We start from the raw sequence: 19506 nt of genomic DNA on the forward strand, positions 1-19506 counted from the left end.
GTGAATGCTCTGACGAACTGCAAGCATTTGTGCCCCCACGACGTGAACACCCTTGACAAACCCGACAGGTTGCTAAATCCCACCTCCACACTGTAGAGATCCCTAGATGTAAAAGGTCTTTCTACTCCAGTAGTTTCTTCCCCAGAACTGCTAGACTTTCGAATTCCATTCCAGGTCCCTGCTTCCCCAACTGTACTGACGTGCAGAAGTTCAAGTGAACCGACATCTTGCTGCCCAAATCCCTACATAGCACCCCAGTAGTTGTTGCCCTACACCAAAGTGGCAGTGGGGTGAAAATGTAATAAATAAAAAATTTTTTTTTTAAATATATAGTTATGTACATATATAGATGTTTATATACATACACCTAGAAATATGTATTGATATGCATTTAAAGGGAATGGTAACTTCTAAATTACATATAATATTAAGAAATAAGAAACAAAATAAAGTAACTTTATTCTGCGTAATGCAAATGTATATAAAATTGTATAGACTAGACAACGTATGTGTACGTTGTAGATCTTGGCACGAACATATGCATGTATGTGTGAGTATGTGCATATATATATATATATATACACACACAGGGTGGAATGATAAAATTTTTGAAAAAAAATCACCGCCGTTCAAGACGACATGGACTTTGATTTTCTAGTGACACCATGTTACAAGGAAAGAAAAAGTAGAAACACAAACTGATTTCATAATTGATGAAAATGTATATCAACGAAACTGAGTGGTTTTAAATTTTTAAATTAATGTTTATTTTTTTGTTATCTATATTGTATTGGCTTCTTACAAATTCTAATTCAAATTCACACAATGCTTACATCAAAGAAAAAAAAATTTCTAATGCTTACTTTTTATTTTTCTTCCAGCAATAAACAACCAAACTCAGCAAAAGTAAGCCAATAGACAAGGCACAGATGCTTCCAATTTCAATCTGAAATCAAACCATTAAAAAATATCAGAATCAAAAAATGATGCGTTCATGTTCATGAAATATGTTTTTAAACGCAAATGATATTTCACAGATGCAGATATGACAATAGACATCACACACAAAATTGCTTATACACATTTAAGACATTAATGTTTAATCCTAATTAACACTGAGTTTCATATATCAATATGTCACATATCACTAAGTATGCCATGGGCTAAAGAAGTATTAGAATTCTCAGAGGAGCCATAATATGGGTGAATATGAAGATGGATGAAATTGTCGCCACAAATTGAGGGATTCTATTTTGCACTAAGTGATTGTTCAATTTATTTGTGACAAAAAATATCATCTCACGTAGGTTGATCAGGACCGTTTGAGAGCAGTCTTCATTATTAATAAGATTGTCTATTGGCTTCTGTCATGTTTGTATATTGAAAATAGGTTCATAAGTTAAAACAAATTACTTAGCAACTAATTTGCCCATTTTCTTCATAAATTTAAAAACTATCAATAGACACCAGGAACCTGGTGGTAGAATAATCATGTTGAAGATGCAAGCAAGGAGAAACAAGCAAGTTTTAAGGTTGCTTATATATTTGAGGACAGAGAGCCTAGTGAAGCTAAAGTTGCAAAACTGCTTCTGAAGTCAAAAACAAACATTCTGTTTGGATTGGCAAGTCTGAGGCTGAAAAAGAGACTTTTGCTAATGTTTCACCTAAAGAGTTTTTAATGACGACGATGTTTATCATTTATCACAAATGATCACACAATAAGTAAGGCTGGCATAGAACATCATGTGAGATTCCTAAATGTTGTTGGATTTGTGGTCTGGTGATCCACTCCCTGAGATATCACTAAATCCTTGCCCCCACCCTCACTCATGTGTCATCAGAGTTAATTCAAAGAATCGTTTACAGACTGAAAAATAGAAATGGAATCATCACTGAAATACTCAAAACTGCCGGCAAAGAGGGAATCAAGTTAACCGAGATCATTTTTTCGTGATATTGAGATCCCAAAGGACTAAGAGCCGAGTTGCATCCTCAATTTCTAAAAGAACAAGGGTGAAGCTCTTAATCGCGGCCCTTATCTTACTGACCAGGAAATGAAACTACTAAAGTGACCCTGGAACACTTACATGTACATATATATATTATTGCTTAATTATAATTCATTTTTGAGATGAGCATTATATATTAATCTATTTTTATTTCGGACTATTATTCTCATCTTTATTAGTTGTTGTTTTTGATCTTTTATTGGTTTTGTTTATTCACAACGTTTCGGCCAAGTATTCCTCTGGCCTTCGTCAGGTGGTAACCGCGACGGATAGGAACTTCGAATCTCCTAACTGCATTCTCAGCCATCCGTAGTTGTTGTCGTCTCACCACATTTTGACCAATTAACCTCTGGCATGCTTTGGGTGGGATTGAAACCGCTATCTTCAGACAAAACCTGCCAGAGGTTAATTGGTCAAAATGTGGTGAGACGACAACAACTACGGATGGCAGTGGTGGCTGAGAATGCAGTTAGGAGATTCGAAGTTCCTATCCGTCGCGGTTACCACCTGACGAAGGCCAGAGGAATAGTTGGCCGAAACGTTGTGAATAAACAAAACCAACAAAAGATCAAAAACAACAACTAATAAAGATGAGAATAATAATCTGAAATAAAAATAAATTAATATACTTACATGTACGATTGTAACAAGATGCAGTTCAGTTTTGTGCTAAGCAGAAGCACCTCAGAAGCTATTTTCATTGCACCCCAACGGCAGGAAAAACATATCCACGAATCCCTCTCTATTAGCATTCATTGATCTCAAGAAAGCATTTGACCGTGTATCTAGGAAAGTGCTCTGGTGGGCAATGAGGAGGTTTGGTGTAGACAAGTTGGCTTTCTGTCATCCAAGGTATATATGCAAATCTTCATAGTCATGTTTAGATTGGATATTGGGGTCCATCAGGGTTGTGTACTCAGCTCATTTCTTTTCATTAGGGTTCAAAGTTCTGTGTAAATGTCTCATAGGAATTTTTGGATGCAAATGATCTTGTAGTTATTGTGGAATACTTGGAAAAGTGCAACTCCTCCACGGTGTTGACATGGAAGACAAGAATATCGAACAAAAGGGCTGAGAGTGAACATAAAGACAAAACTTAATTCCGGTGTTGGTTTTGACTTCCTGCAGGACACTGTCATGTTTTCTTGTACTGTCCGTCACAGAGGTATAGGTGTACACTCCATTAAACCCTCCCAGTACAAACTATGAACCCACAAGTTTAGGTTGGTTATTGACCAGGATTATGTTTGATGCAGAGGTTTGGGTGTTGCCTGTTCAATAGATAGTCGAACAGTAGCATTTATGGATGCAAATGGCACTCCACTTGATATTGAAATTACCTTCTGCTACCTTGGCGACGTATTAAATGCTGATCATGGTTGCCAATCTGCTATTACTATTGCTTGGTTTAGGAAACTGCTCCCAATCCTTACATCTCGGCACATTTCCTTCAAAACATGGGGCAAGGATTTTTTTCCTGTCTGTGTTTGCTCTGCTATCTTGCATGGCAATGAGTTATAGGCTCAAACACTTCTGATTTGTAAAAGATTCAGAGTGATGGTCGGATGAATACGCAACAGCAAATTAAAGGAAAGAATCTTTTCAGCCATGTTCTATTAAAAGCAGAACTTTGGATGCCTCACATGCTTGGCGTCTCAGGTGATTTGGCCATGTACAATGTACCACCTTCTGCATCTCCTCAATAACACGCACGGATAGCCAAGGCAAGATGGTGCATGGAAGACTAAGGAAAATCTGGCTTCAATGCATATGAAGTGACTTGACTGCTTGAATGTTATCAATCTTATGGATTAGACCGCATGAAGAACAGGCATGAGATGTTGCCTTGTGTTGCTTACCTCAGAATTCAAGATACCTGACATACTAAAACTATGATGATGATGATGATTCAATGATGCTATGAATCGAAAGTTCATTTTATGTTAGATGGTTATCGTTTCTTGCAACATTTGAAATTAACGAAATGAGTTCTGCCATTAATTAAACAGTCAACCATCGAAAACTAAATAAACAAAATTAAACTTACTGCAAAAGGAATTGAAGAACATTTCTTTTTCTTAGTAACTGGTTTTTCACCATTGATAATCATACAATGTCTGAAATAGAAAATAATTTTCTTGAGTTAAATATTAACAAATGAAATGTTTGCAATACGTTTGGATAGAAAGCATTCTACCTAAATGCTAATTGGGAATAAAGTGTGATGTCACCAGGTGAAAAGTAATATGTACTTTTAAAAAATATATTTATTGATAGACATATGATTCATCAGTGTGGTTTTGAATCTCACTAGATTCAACCATGCTGACAAGCGATACAATGGTGAAACCTATGTTACAGATAAATATATTTTAAAAAACAAAGGAAGAATATTATAGATGAGAAACTTAAAGATAATTCTAAGTTCTTATTAAATTTAATTAAAATAAATCATGGCAACTAAATCTTATAAAAAATTAATGTGACTTTTTGTTTGAATTTAAAAATTAAATTTTAATTAGAAAAAGATGAACATTTACAAAAGTCTAAATGCAAAAATTTATAAAAAAAATGTTCCACCTGATTTATCATGTGACTGTGTGTAAGTGAAGCAATACAAACAATAAATTGTTTATTATCCTCTGTGATAATAGCCATCCACACCATTCAAAGCACAACTGACTTGTGCACTGTATCTGCGATGGAAAGAAGTTGCTACTCCAGATAAGTGATTGGCAACATACAAGGCAAAATGAACTGCATTTAATTATGCAAATAATTTATTGGCCAACCAATCAATGACATTTTCTGCTCGATATAAGCAGGTGTATTTGGTTGATTCAGATGCTGTAGAGAAAATTGTTGCTTATCATTAAAGTGTCCGCATGTTATATGAAGTCGAGGAAAGAATCAAGATGGTGGCGCCCATAGCTTTTATGACTGGGTGGTCTTGCAAAATAATGCAAAGTCTCGTGGCTCATGAGCAAAATCTTGTCGATCAGCTGCATAAAAGGCTGCGGAAAGATAGGGTCAATCAGTGACAAAAATCCTTGGAGACTGTTGTTGTGTGTTACTGACTGTCTTGCCCCTTTTTTATTACTTTTTTTCTTTCCTTTTGTTTTGTATTCTAGTCAGTTTCCATTGTAAACTCACTTCCTGTTGCAATAACCAGTGCTTGTTGAAGATCCTATTAAAGATTTGTTACCTTTGGTTCTTCAAAGTTTAAATCAATTAAAAGTTAATCTTTGGTTTTCTATAGATTCATGCGAACACATATCAACAATATTCTGATCCAATTTTTCTGCATAAAACTCATCAGTTCATCAGATTTAACTAAACATCAACGTATAGAAATGATCATCAAATCATATTTAAATGCAGGAAAATCTTTGTTGCAACTGGATCAAAGGTTATTAGAACCTGTGTTAACGTTAGTAGTAAATTAACGATTTGTTTTTTATACTCAAAATTGGAATGAAAGATAAATGACAAAAATCCAAGAGTCCCTTAACCCTCTGGGGTTGTGGGAACACAGCATTATTTCATGCAGCATATCTTGGGCAAGAATAGTCTGGTGGCACCCATCTCTCCCAGGCTTTAGAACATGTACAGTACCTGGTCTTACCAAATGGCCACTCATTTTAGCACTGAGCAAGCTCACCATCGTTTAATGCTAAAAACACAAGACATGTATTTCAAATATGGATAATTTATATATTTGCAAAGTAATTACAATAATAGATTTTGTGTTTGCATTGTCTTTTTCTTTTTTACATGGTAGCTGTAGTGTTATCATAGAACTACTTTCATACGTGTAACAAGTAAATCATGGCGTATGAATATTGATGTCAACCGCCTATTACATACGTATTCGACAACATGGCATAGACCTCTACACACGTACATTCAATCTCTCTTTTTTTCTTTTTTATTTAATATAAAACTTTATTGACATATTTACATAAGAAGAGAGGCGGTTGACATCAATATTCATACGCCATGATTTACTTGTTACGCGTATGAAAGTAGTTCTATGATAACACTACAGTAGTCACCACTTATCAAGGCCCGGAGGCCACTTGAGGATAAGGGTTATTGCGTGTACAGTAATCAATGGAATGATATCATAGTAATCGTTAGTATTGGAGATTTAATAAAGTGTCTTAGAGGGGACGATTTATCAGGAAAATGTTTATGTTGGACTTGAAGACATCCAAGTTGTAGTCAGGTGGGAAATAGGCAAACGGAAGAGAGTTCCACAGATGTGCACTTCTAAGAAAGAAGCTTTGTTCATGGAATCTATGTTTTGATTTAGGCACAGATAAAGAGTGGGGAAAATTATTGACAGTGGTTTCAGCTAGACGGGTGTTTTTCATGAAAGATTGGCGAGGGGGGACCAGAGATTGGAGCTCAGATGAGCACCTGCCATGAAAATAATGATAAAACAAAGACAGGCTCCCAACGTCTCTTCTGTGGGAGAGAGGTTGCAGGGAAGAGAAAACAGCATCCCCCACTAAGCTAGGAAGTCTATTTTGTACTCTGTCAAGCAGGATAAGCTGTTTTTAGCAACTCCTGGCCAGATGTGGCAGCAGTACTCCATCCTTGGATGCACTTGGCTTTTATATAGATAGAGAATTGCATCAGCAGTGAGATATCTACTGGAGCGGTAAAAGAATCCCACCATTTTTTCCAGCGACCTTGGCAACAGATTTGATGCATGTGTTCCATTTCAGATCAGAAGCATTTTTTAAAATTAGTTTTATCATCAAATAAATCAGAAAAATTTGTAGCGAGGATTTTAATCATCAAATGTTAAATTTTTTCCAGACCAAAAATTATTGCATCATTGCTTTGCCGAAATGATGATTGCTGCTTGATTGCTTCGATTATCTGGTGGGAAAAAAATTTGCACTAGACTTTTTTGGATCATTGAAACCGCTCAAAAGATTTAAAAGAATGAAATTCTATAAACTTCTATAAAATCCTATAACAACTACTCATTTTTGCATTTAAATCATAAAACATCAGTTATGAATTATAACGTTCTGACACCTGCATCCACATGCGCAAATTTTGAGATTGCGTTTTATAACAAACACAACAAATATTAATAAAAAGATCCGTAGAAATTCCACAGTTTATAAAGTTTTAATTTTAACATTTTATTGGTCGGTTGGGTGAAGAAATCAACCACATGTCACAGAACTGATCCAGACAAAATAAAGGCAGTCGACAACAATTTTGAATCAAATGGAAAAGGGGGAAATGGTAGTGGATTTTTGAGTTGTGCATTTCATATAAATGATCAGGTGACAAAAAAAAAACAATTGTTAATTGTGCCATTGTCATGTGATCTGGGACTCCATGCATTAGGAAAAAACAACCCCACGATAACTAAAACAAGTTGCGCATGTGTGGTCTCCCTCTGATGCTGCATGTGAGATGACGCCACAAAAAATAGTGAAGAAATGATGAATGTGAGAAGTGTGAAGTGTCAACATTGCCTTCACATTTTCACCAAGTTTCAGAAAAATCTAATGCAAAAAGTTATGGAGTAAAAAGTGTAATTTTTTACAATTTGGGGCATTTGTGACCTCTTTTGAGCTCCTGGGAATGCCGAATCCTAGTGAAAATAGACAAACGGTGCAGTTTCACGCCTTAAGACATATATATTTGAATTCAGCACCATGAAAAACCACTATATAGACATAAATATTAAGTTTTTGAGTAATATGTAAAAAGAGCTCCAAAAAGGCATGTTTTTTTTTAGCTCTAAAAGTCCCAGAGGGATTCAAACCAGAATTTTGTCAGGGTCACCATTACTGAATTTATATTAAGAACAATGGCATCCACATTTTGGCCAAGTTTCAGGAAAATCTAATCGATGGATCAAATGCTATGGGGCAAAAAGTGTTATTTTTGGCCATTTGGGGGCATTTTTGACCACTTTTGAACCCCTGGGGACGCAACTGGAATTTTTGCAAAAAATTTTTTTTTTACTGTGCACATCTACTTAATGAAATACAATTTGTGGCAAATTTCAGGAAAAACTAATGGACAGTTATCTGGCAATAGTCTGAACACACGGACGCCACTGAAAACAAATCGGAGTACCATAAAAATGGCTACAAGACACTGGAGTCGACCACTTCTACACTACATTTGTGATTTGCATCTGATTATAAGTATGAAAGCAAACTCGTGTGTATAAGGATAGCGCAGTTACTTTCCCTTAACAGACAAAACGTCTACAAATGATCACGTTGCTTACTTGGGAGGGTAATAGTGTACAGTCTGTTCACCGTTGATACATTCGCCGACAATCACATCGTAATCTTCGTCTTTGCAAACTGGACACGCGTGTTGACTTCGCCAAAGGAAATGAAATGTGCAGCCGTCACAGGTCCCATCTGGACATTTTGGTGGCAGATCGATAGTCCCTCGTTTATCTTGCTTCACATCACAACGCAGTGTAATGATGGTTTGACGACCTTGAGGGCAGGCAGCAGTTGGGCTACAAACACAAACAAAAACGTGTTGAGTTTTATAGTCACAAAACACTTAAAATATAACAGTAAGTGAACCTATACGATGACATATTCGCCTTTAAAAATAATTGATTGTTTTTTTATTTTTTAATTCACCTATACAATAATGACATTGTTTAATACTGATTTCCATTGTGCTGATAATAAACTTTAATTTTATTTGGAAATTTAACATCATTTTTAATGTAGAAAGCTACAACAAAGCTATTTCCCTACCCCCATAATACATAAAAATGTATGTGTGTGTGTATATATATATATATAGACACACAATCATTCAGTAATTTCTATGTCGAAAGTGAAATCTTTACATTGGCAAAAGATAGTTATTTCTGGCGAGAACAAAAGTTTAACAAGAGTAGAATCTTATGCTTTACTTGTGCTACTAAAACAAAGATATACTCTTTTCGACTGTGTCACTATTTTATCATTAAACCAAATTCAAAGTCTGCAACAAACGGTATTGATATAAAAATGCTTTGCTTTCTAAACCAGATTTCCTGTTTTAGTTAAAAAAAAAAAAAAATTGATGTAAAAGAAAACGTAAAAGTTTTGCACAAATTTTTATTTTTTAAAATCTTTTACACAAATAATACTTTACTACTTTTTGCATAAAATGTTATAGTTTCACTGTTTTAAATTTGGTTTTAGTATTATAAAAACTATCTTTATGAAATATTTATTGACAAAATAATATTTTAGTAATACAAAAAACATTTTCTAAAAAAATCAATAATTCATAAATCAAGTTATTCTTTTATAGTACTAAAAACAAATTTAAAACAATAAAAAAAATAATGTAAGAACAATGTAAAAAATAATGTAAAAATAATGTAAAAAACAATGTAAAAAATAATCAAGTACTTATTTTTGTAAAAGAAATTTTTAAAAAATAATGTAAGAATAATGTAAAAAATAATCAAGTACTTATTTTTGTAAAAGAAATTTAAAAAAAATAAAAATGTGTGCAAAACTTTTACATAATTTCTTTTACTCTAATTTGAAAACTTATTTTTAACTAAAACCGGAAGTCTGGTTTAATAAGTTAAACATTCCTATATCAATGCAAGTTTTTATCTGACACTGTTTGCTGCAGACTTTAAGTCACCTGTTCTTCGGCATCAGCATTACTTTTAATAATAATGATCTGAAAATTCAGTATTCAATCAACAGTCATCGAAACATTGTTTTTTCTTTAAATAAAAAAATGTTCATAAACTAGATGGGGAGAAGCATTTTACTTTAAGCTAAAATAGCAAATGGAATATTTTACCTAAAAATGTATATATCTATAAAAGTGAAATTGTCTGTGTGTACATTTCCCTACAAAACTACTGTCAATTTTCAGTCTACAGACTCAAGATTTGACATAAGGAGTATTGAGATTTGGGAAAATATTTTAAATCAGTTTTTGGCAAGAAATTTGGCTGCCAAGGGGGTCAAAGTTCAACGATTTGACCTTTGAAAACTCTACCAAACTCTTCTGCCAATTTTGGGTCTAAACACTTGAAATTTTAGATATAGGTTACTTGAACATGGATCAAACTTTTTAATTTTAATTTGATTTGAGTCCAAAACAATAAATGTTAAGGGGTCAAAATTGGGCTCAAAGTTTTTAAAAATTTGACCTCTGAGGTCTCTACCAAATTACTCAGCCAAATTTTGGTCTAAACATTTGAAACTTTACATAAAACGCTTGCCCTATGTTTGAACATAGGGCAAGCGTTTTAATCGTTTTTTAGATGAAAATTTGCCTGCCAAGGGGTAAAAATTCAAAAGATTTGACCTGTGTGGTCTCTAGCAAATCATTCAGCCAATTTTGGGTCTAAACATTTGAAATTTTATATAAAGAGTATTCAGACATTATGCAGCAAACTTTTTATTCAGTTATTGAGCGAAAATTTGGCTGCCAAGAGGTCAAAGTTGAAAAAGGTGACCGTTGAAGACTCTACCAAATTCCTCTGCCAATTTTGGGTCTAAATACTTGAAATTTTAAATGTAGGTTATCGGACATGTCAAACAGTACATAGGGCCTGAGCAAAGCCGGACTGAACTGCTAATTAAAGAAAAAAAATAAAATATTCTGAAATTTGCTTAATCGATATTAAATTGAAGATATTTTCACACAAAATTCTGTAAAGAAAATGTTGAAGGAGATGACTAGATTGTATATGTCTGCCCAAGAAAACTTTTTTTTTTTATTAATGAAAAAATAAAAAAAAAAACAATATTGAAAATAAATGATCATATATTTTTGTCAATTCAAAATTTATTAAAAGGATTTTGTTAAATATTGGAACCATACATAGAAATTAACAAGATTTGGTTTTTCTACAAAATTTAACCTAAAATGTTCTTTAAAATTCTTTCCAAATTATTTTATTCATTTTTCAGTAACAATGAAATTTACTATTATTTTTTCTTTTTTACGATTGCAATAAATGTTCTAAGTTAATCCTTGTTCTGGATGAATTGCATATCAAACAAAATTTTAAAAAAGGAGTGAATCTGTGCATGTTAAATGATAAAAGCATTACAGAAGAGTGGGAGACCCCTTCTTGTTTTTGTTGTTAAAAGATTACTGGATAATTTTAATAAAGCCAAAAATTAATTTGAAAAGCTAACAAAAAATAGATAATTAAAAATAATCCATGCATCATATATATATATATATATATATATATATATATATATATATAAGGCATTTTGTGTGTGTGTGTGTGTGTGTGTCTGAGTTCGTTCCCTGTGGATTCTGAAACAGCTGGGTCGATTTTTTTTAATTTCACTCAAATGTACTTTATATGTCTGGGAGTGTACTTGGAATTTTTTTATCGAAAATCGATGATTAAAAAATTCAGATTAAAGAAGGAACAGTTTGATTTCAAGGCACTCTTATACAGCCTACCATTGCAAGCAAGCACATTTGAGAAATTTATCACCACACAATCAGAAGGGTCTGGCATAAAAAAAATCAACGGTAGGTCATTTGATAAGAGGTGTGGTGGAAATGAACGTTTCTGTTTAGAGCACAATTAAACCATTATATTTGACTTTTGCATTTTAAACTTTAATTCAAGTCATTATACATATATTTTTTTATAAAATCAACAGTAGGTTCTCTACAGTGCAATGTAAACTACAATGTATTGTGGACTAAGTTTCTGCTGCGAGATATGTGAAGCTTCCTTCCAGTGCACTACAGAGAGTCCTCAACCAGAGCAGGCAATTAATATTTTGTTACACATGAGTATAAGCTTTCGGGTCAAAGAGTGTAATATTTTTAATAACACGAATGCATATATACAATGTTACAAAAAAAAAAAAATAAATAAATTAAGTAATTCAATAGAAATATGTTTTAAATAGAAATAAAATAGAAAATGTTTAAAATTCAATATTGGTAATTAATAAGACTATGGCAAGAGAATATTCTTATATTGTTTTGATTCTCGAGTATATATCCGACACAGTTAATCAATCGAGAACCACATGACTATCTAAAAGCATATAAAATATTAACTGATATATACTTGAGAGTCAAAATAATGAAAAGAATATTTTCTTGTCATAGCTCTAGTAATTAAATATAAACAATACTTAAAATTAATCAAAGTTATTTTGATTTTTAAAAATTTGTTTTATATTTTGTATTATTCTTAAGATAATAAAATACTTTTTAAAAATGTTATTTTCTTCCAAGTTTATTTTCTGATAAAATAATTGTTTTTTTTTAATTTTTATTTGAAATCACAAATGAAAAAATGCATTTAGAAAAATCGAGACAATATTTCTCCCATCACTTTACAGGTTTTATAATGTGACATGAACGGATTCATTTTTGTTTTTTATCTTGCATCCATTAAAATGAAACAATGAGGAGTGGAAATTGCTATTGACTGCTAAAAAACTGATTAAAAAGTTGACTGCTAAAAACTGATTTATAAATTGTCTGCTTAAAGATTGATAAAAAGAGGTGACTGCTAAAAGACTGATTAAAAAATTGATTGCTAAAAGACTGATAAAATCTTTTTTGGAAAGAAAAAACAATTAATGGCAATAAAAAAAGAGACGATAGGATCTTACCTTTCTGCTTTGTAATAAAAATTAATGTCTTCCTCTACAATAGAAAAAGATAAAATAAAAAAATTTTGAATAAAATTTCTAACAAAATAAAAATTATTTCTACAGATTAATGATTGAACAAAATAAAAATGCGATTTATTTTTAAATATTTAATTCATAAGCAATCAAAAAAGTTTTAAAATTTTAACAAGAGAATTTTCATTCCTTAAGTGTCAAAAATATATAAACCAGAGGGAGAGGAGTGAGCATTACCACAAATTGGTAACAGCTGGTGCAAGAACAGCAACTCAATTTCTGTTGCAAAAATGAAAAATGGGATGAATAATAGTATTTTTCCACATAAAACGAAAGTAAGCAGAAAAATGAAAATTTTTATTAAAAGTTCAAAGATTAGAATTAGAGATACATATGCAGATATAACCGCACAGATTGACTCTAGCTACACATAGCAGATAAAATCTTTTTATTCTTGAAAACTGTGGCAGAGAACGGTTAAAGACAGTTGCTCCCTCCCTGTGTGAGGCATAGGTTGGGGAGAAACCCAAAGGATAGGTCCCTAAAATAGTTATAAAAGATTCAATTGTTCTTCTGTTTCATCTGGCAAAAAGCAATGAACAAGAAAAAAAGAAAAAATGTTTACGTACAAAATAAAAAAAAGAAAAAATGTTTACGTACAAAATAAAAAAAAGAAAAAATGTTTACGTACAAAATAAAAAAAATAAAAAATGTTTACGTACAAAATAAAAAAAAGAAAAAATGTTTAAGTACAAAATAAAAAAAAGAAAAAATGTTTACGTACAAAATAAAAAAAAGAAAAAATGTTTACGTACAAAATAAAAAAAAGAAAAAATGTTTACGTACAAAATAAAAAAAATAAAAAATGTTTACGTACAAAAAAAGAAAAAATGTTTACGTACAAAAAAAAAGAAAAAATGTTTACGTACAAAAAAAAAGAAAAAATGTTTACGTACAAAAAAAGAAAAAATGTTTACGTACAAAAAAAAGAAAAGAAAAATGTTTACGTACAAAAAAAAAAAGAAAAAATGTTTACGTACAAAAAAAAGAAAAAATGTTTACGTACAAAAAAAAGAAAAAATGTTTACGTACAAAAAAAAAAAGAAAAAATGTTTACGTACAAAAAAAAAGAAAAAATGTTTACGTACAAAAAAAAGAAAAAATGTTTACGTACAAAAAAAAGAAAAAATGTTTACGTACAAAAAAAAAGAAAAGAAAAATGTTTACGTACAAAAAAAAAAAAAGAAAAAATATTTACGTACCACCAATTTCAAAACCAGTTTCCATAAATTCTTTAGTCATGTTTTCACCACTCACTATTTTCACTAAATGATCTCCCAAACTAAAAAAGAAACATCGAATGAATATAAAATGTAGGCAGTGATTTCTCATTAAATCAACCATAAACAAACGGAAGCACTAATTAACTTAGTTTTATTCTTAGTACAGCCTTGAATGTTGAATCCAGGAATTTTGGATAAGTTTGTATGTTTCAAGTCATAATCATCACATCGTATGAATTGGAAAATTCTATTGTTGGCATTGGTTTCCCTGATATTTTTCTAGTCAGAATTCTTTCTAGAAAGACATCAAAGATTAAGGGAGGGACCAGATAAAGGTTGCCAACATCCTAAGTAAAAGTGATTTTTGTGAAACAAACTGGATTTGAACTTGAAACATCCGAGTCATCATTTTTTTTTTTTTTTTTTTACATAGGCATCACCACATTATCAAGGCCAAGAGGCCACTCAAGGATAAGGGTTAAAGAGTGTACAGTAGAAATTGGACAATATAGTAATCATTAGTAATGAAAATTTGGTAAATTTGATAACTTATATGGAACGGCTCATCAAGAACTTATTTACGTTAGACTTGAAGACAACCATATTGTAGTCAGCCGGAAAGCAGGAAAACGGAAGACAATTTCACAGGCGTGCAGTTCTAAGAAAGAGGCTTTGTTCATGGAATCTACGTTTAGGTTTAGGCACAGATAAAGAGTGGGGGGAATTATTGATAGTGTTTACAGCTAGACGAGTGTTTCTTGTGAAAGTTTGGCGAGGGGGGACCATAGATTGAAGCTCAGTCGAACACTTTCCATGAAAATAACGATACATCAGAGACAAATTCGCAACATCTCTTCTGTGAGATAGAGGTTGCAAGGAAGAGAAAAGGACATCTCCTATGAGGCTACGAAGTCTATTTTGAACTCTATCAAGGCAGGACAAGTCCTTTCTAGCAGCTCCTCCCCAGATGTGGCAACAGTATTCCATCCTTGGACGTACCTGGCTCTTATATAGATAGAGAATAGCATCAGCAGTGAGATATCTACCGGATCGATAGAAAGATCCCACCATTTTTCCAGCGGCCTTGGCAACAGATTTGATGTACGTGTTCCATTTAAGATCAGGAGTAATGGTCAAGCCAAGAAGCTTGTCAAAACTTGAGGCCTCCTGAAGACGAGAGCCATTTATTTCAATTGATGCCAGATGTGGATCAGAATGTTGATGATGTAAAGAGAGAAGCTTGGTTTTAGATGCATTAAAAGTAACCAGCCACTCCTTACCCCATTGTACTACGTGCTCAAGATCAGAAGAGAGAGAATTGGAGAGAACTTCGTCGTTTACTGTCTTAGATGTGCTACCATAAATATAGTGTCATCATTCCGTGTCATTAACTACAATCATCTATGTTTCAAGTTATTTATATCTTCAAATATTCATTCATGAGGTTTGGTTTACTTGTTTTGTAGAGGAAAATTGTTCTTTTTAGTTTTGACTTTGCAAAATATGATTGAGTTCTGCAAAGGAAAAAACAATAACACCAATGTTTGGTGCATTTTAAGTCAGAAAACCAGTATTTTGAGGCAGTCCGATTTGGTTGCACCAAGAATATGTGGTTGAATTTTAAAACAGAATAAAGACATACAAACAGCAGGTACACAAATGAAAGGATTTAAAAAGATCAAGTGATTTAAGCAAAAAAAAAAAGAACATAAAATGAGTCAGCCTCGATCTTCTCCGATGCTAGACAGAATGGACAAGCGAGCCACAGTTTAGCATTAGTTCTAGTCCAGATCAATATAGATAAAATTAAGAACACAATGCAAAATGTATCAATTTATTTTCTTAATAATAAATTTCAGCGATTATTTCACTTGGATGGAAAAGCAAATACTCATGACTAAAACACACAAAACCAGTTCTTGATTTTCTGCTGAAAGTTTCAGCAGAAAATCAACCACAACAAAATTCTGTAGCTTACAATAATAACGTTTATGGTTGTTGAGAGGCTAGAGTAAATTTATTTTCAGAAAAATAATTACATTTTTTAAATCTAAGGGAAGTAATCAACTCTTGTGATAATTATCTCCCTTTCACTATAATGTTTTTTTTAACACCAAAAGTACTAGACTGGGTGTCCGCGTTGCCCAGGTGTTTGGAGATGTGTGTGTTGGCGAAAAAAAAAAAAAAAGTGGTAATAGGCAAGTAGGCTCAAACCCGCACCACGAAGGAGGAAAAGAACGCGACAAAAAAAAAAAAAAAGTGACGTCTTTGCTGTTGTGTCCAATCGAAAGTGGCAATGGTTTAATTTAAGGCAATGGAAAAGAGGGAATGACTTTCAAAAATATCGGCGAAAAAAGTGCCCAGTTGAGGGTGAAGGAATTAATGTTATTAACCAATGTTTTTATATTTGTCGTCCGAAGGGTCGAGCTTCAAAATGATACCAATTTCGTGAAAAGCCGTCGCCTCTGTCAAAGGTTTTAGGCATACATACATACATTTAAACAGACAGGTGATATTTATATTATAGATGTTGAATATAAAAAGAATAAAACTGTACCTGACAGGCTGTGTAGAAACAAGGGACGTGCGATCTCGACTTGGTACTAATGTTGACCTACAAATCGAGGCAGTCAAAGTTCGAGGACCACCAAGGGGCTGAAAAGAAAAAAATAAACGGTTCATAATTTAATATCTTCAATTCATGATTAGAATCAGCATATGAAGTCAAACAAAAGTTTTGTCTGGTTTTCTCAAAATCAATCTAGTTAGATATGTCTAACTTCTATATTTCAGATAGGCTGAAATCAATATTATGCTCAATTTTTCTTTCGGGTTTTTGCACTTTCATCATAATTGTAGGTCTCGTATGCAGTTTATATGTGAACCAAAAAAAAAAAAAACAATAAAAAGTAGAAAGAAAATCGTAAGTGGAATACAGCTAAAAAAAAACAATGCAGTCTGGAGAGTTAAAAACAATTACAAAACAACACATGCACTAAAGAAAAAGAATGGAAGACAAAAGAAAATTTGAATATTAAAATTAATTTGTTTTTCTTTTTATCTTTTGTAACGTCAAAATTTCATACAGCGTCCACATTAAACAAAAAAAAAATGTATCGTTTAAAAGACAGTATCAAAACAGATTCATAATATTTATACTTTATGAGAAATGAAGCAAGATTTTAAAATGAAGAAAGAAGTTCGAATAGGTGCAAAATTAAAATAAAAAACAAAAGATGAAAAAGAAATTATGAAGATAAAAACATTAAATAATATAAGTATATATATATATATATATATAGTCATTTTATAGAATTAACTAATTGTATTTTCTTTAGCAGTTTTCGTATGGAGACATTGCTTTGCTGAGTGGAGGAGTTAGAGAAGAATAATTCAAAATATAGTTACGTTTACATATATTTTCAATAATATTGGTGGACCTGTAAATGCACTCTTGTCTGTTTGTCCGTTCTTTTCTCAATAACTATGCCTAGGAATTTTTTTGATTTTTGCACAAACATTAAACATGATATGAGTAAAAAAGTATCAGAATGGATTTTCTGGGAAAACTCCGGTTGCCCCCCCCCTAGGGGTGCCTTTCGGGTAAAAATGGCTAAAATTGACACTTTTGTGCTTATCAAAAAAAAAAAAAAAAAAAAAAAAAAAAAAAAATGATGTCTTGGATTTTTATAAAACTTTCTGAAAAGTTCTAATTCATTTCTATATAATTTTGTTTATCTATACTTCGCGATAACTTTTGGGTGGGCAGGTCGATTAGCAACTTTTTTCAGAAAATCAACATGGCACTGGTGATGATAGTTGAGATTTGATGTGATAAGAACATGTACCAAAAATTAGATTCCCATCTTGAACAGAAAATTGAGCATTTAATTTTAAAAATCGTGTAGAAAAATGCTGAAAAATCCTTCATCTTCATAGCATTTTTCACAACACTGGCTTTGAAATTTCACTATTTTTATAAAATATTCAATTAAAATTGATATATTTATATGAAATACATTGAAAGAAAAGTATATACATGAATTATAATTTGCTGGCACGATGACTTTGTAATATGTCTATGTCTTGCTTCCTGCTCATATACAACTTTTTAAGAAAAATCAATCAAATTTGTCTAGTGTGTGGCTGCAAAATTGATAGCAGTAATCTTTTCAATTTTTTTTTTTTTGAGTTGTTTACTATTTCTGGAAAAAATACACACAAAAAAATTATTTGAAAACATTTATTTTTTTAATATTTTTGCGATGTAATATGAATAAAACTAACTATTGTTTGGGTAAATTAAGACGACAAATAAAATTTAATGGATAAATATTTATTTACCTAATGAACAAAATCGTTTGAATGCCCTCTTCTCTCACATCCAATTCATCTGAGTTTATAATCGATATTATATTTTCCAGAAGTAGTGCAAAAGCACTATATTTTGAACTGTTTAAAACAGTAATTTGGATTTCAGTTAACTGTTTTGTTCTCTGAATCATATTAAAATATACTGTTGTCGGTTTGGATCTCAAACCAACTAACTGCATACACTTGGATGATAAATTTGACCAAAATGTTTAATTTATCATAGTGTTTGAGGATAGACAACTCTAGTCCATAAACACATTAATCTTGTGGCTTATGTTAGCCATCTTCCTTGATTTAAGGGCCCAATTTTCTAAGTTAACTTCTCCACAAGAAATGGCAACAGCATACTCAAAAAGTAGCCTCTGGTCTTCACACTTAAATTATTTGTTTCTTCTGCTGTCAGATAATGATGATCGAGAGGGACACTCACTTTTTAGAATTCTACTTGAGGCAAATCTTAAGATAATTATTGATACAAAGTTTCCCCAAAGGACCAGTAAATGTTGTTAGGCTTTTTGTTGTTTCATCAATTAATTTAAAAATTGTTGTAAATGGCAGTTCTTCTCGTGAAACCTGAAAATTTGAAAATTTGCATGTTTAATAATAGAGCCAGATTACATAATAAATACCAATATATTATTTTATTTTCCACAAAAAAGGAACATAATTGCAGGTGAATCTATAGAATTAATTTTACCTCCTTGTTTGAAGGACAAGTGCAGATTATGTGCCTTGTTTGACAATTTTCTATCTTGCACTTTACTGCAAAGTCATCACATCTCAAGTCAGAAAGTTTACAGCTACAAGAAAATATATCAGACAGTCTGCCTAGCTGTTCCTTCATTCTTTTCACTTTGATTGCTGCAAAAGATTTCCTGTCAATCTGTTTGGCCCTCTTATAGCAAAATATATTGACCTTCTGTCCTATACAATGTTACCTTAATAAGGGCAATTGTGGATAGACAGCTTGCCGAATACTAATTATTTCCTTGGCAATTAACTTAGAAATCTCACTATTTTTTAAGTAGGGATAACTGTTTTCGAGGAAATAACTAAACTGGATGACTTGACGTGAAGTTGGGGTGCTGTTTCATCCAAATGACAAGGTGGACCAGCAAATTTTGTGAACCATGAAATAAAACTGAACATCGTGCTTTTACTGACATTCTAATCTGAAAAGTAAAATAAATAAAT

General features: G+C 32.1%; 1 protein-coding gene across 1 annotated transcript in view; it reads right to left on the reverse strand.

Annotated features, from left to right (window-relative positions):
* LOC145297487 (endosome/lysosome-associated apoptosis and autophagy regulator family member 2-like) overlaps nt 1-19506 on the reverse strand; it is a 305309-nt gene that overhangs the window by 19259 nt on the left and 266544 nt on the right. The window contains exons 16-21 of the mRNA XM_080143369.1: nt 16496-16593; nt 13918-13997; nt 12641-12674; nt 8281-8523; nt 4057-4126; nt 864-946 (exon numbers count right to left, since the gene is read on the reverse strand). Coding sequence (XP_079999495.1) covers nt 864-946; nt 4057-4126; nt 8281-8523; nt 12641-12674; nt 13918-13997; nt 16496-16593 — 608 coding nt within the window. The remainder of the gene's footprint in view (nt 1-863; nt 947-4056; nt 4127-8280; nt 8524-12640; nt 12675-13917; nt 13998-16495; nt 16594-19506) is intronic.

Source organism: Euprymna scolopes, chromosome 18 (genome assembly GCF_053919585.1).
Source record: "Euprymna scolopes isolate OS-2025 chromosome 18, ASM5391958v1, whole genome shotgun sequence".
Taxonomy (NCBI): Eukaryota; Metazoa; Mollusca; class Cephalopoda; order Sepiida; family Sepiolidae; genus Euprymna; species Euprymna scolopes.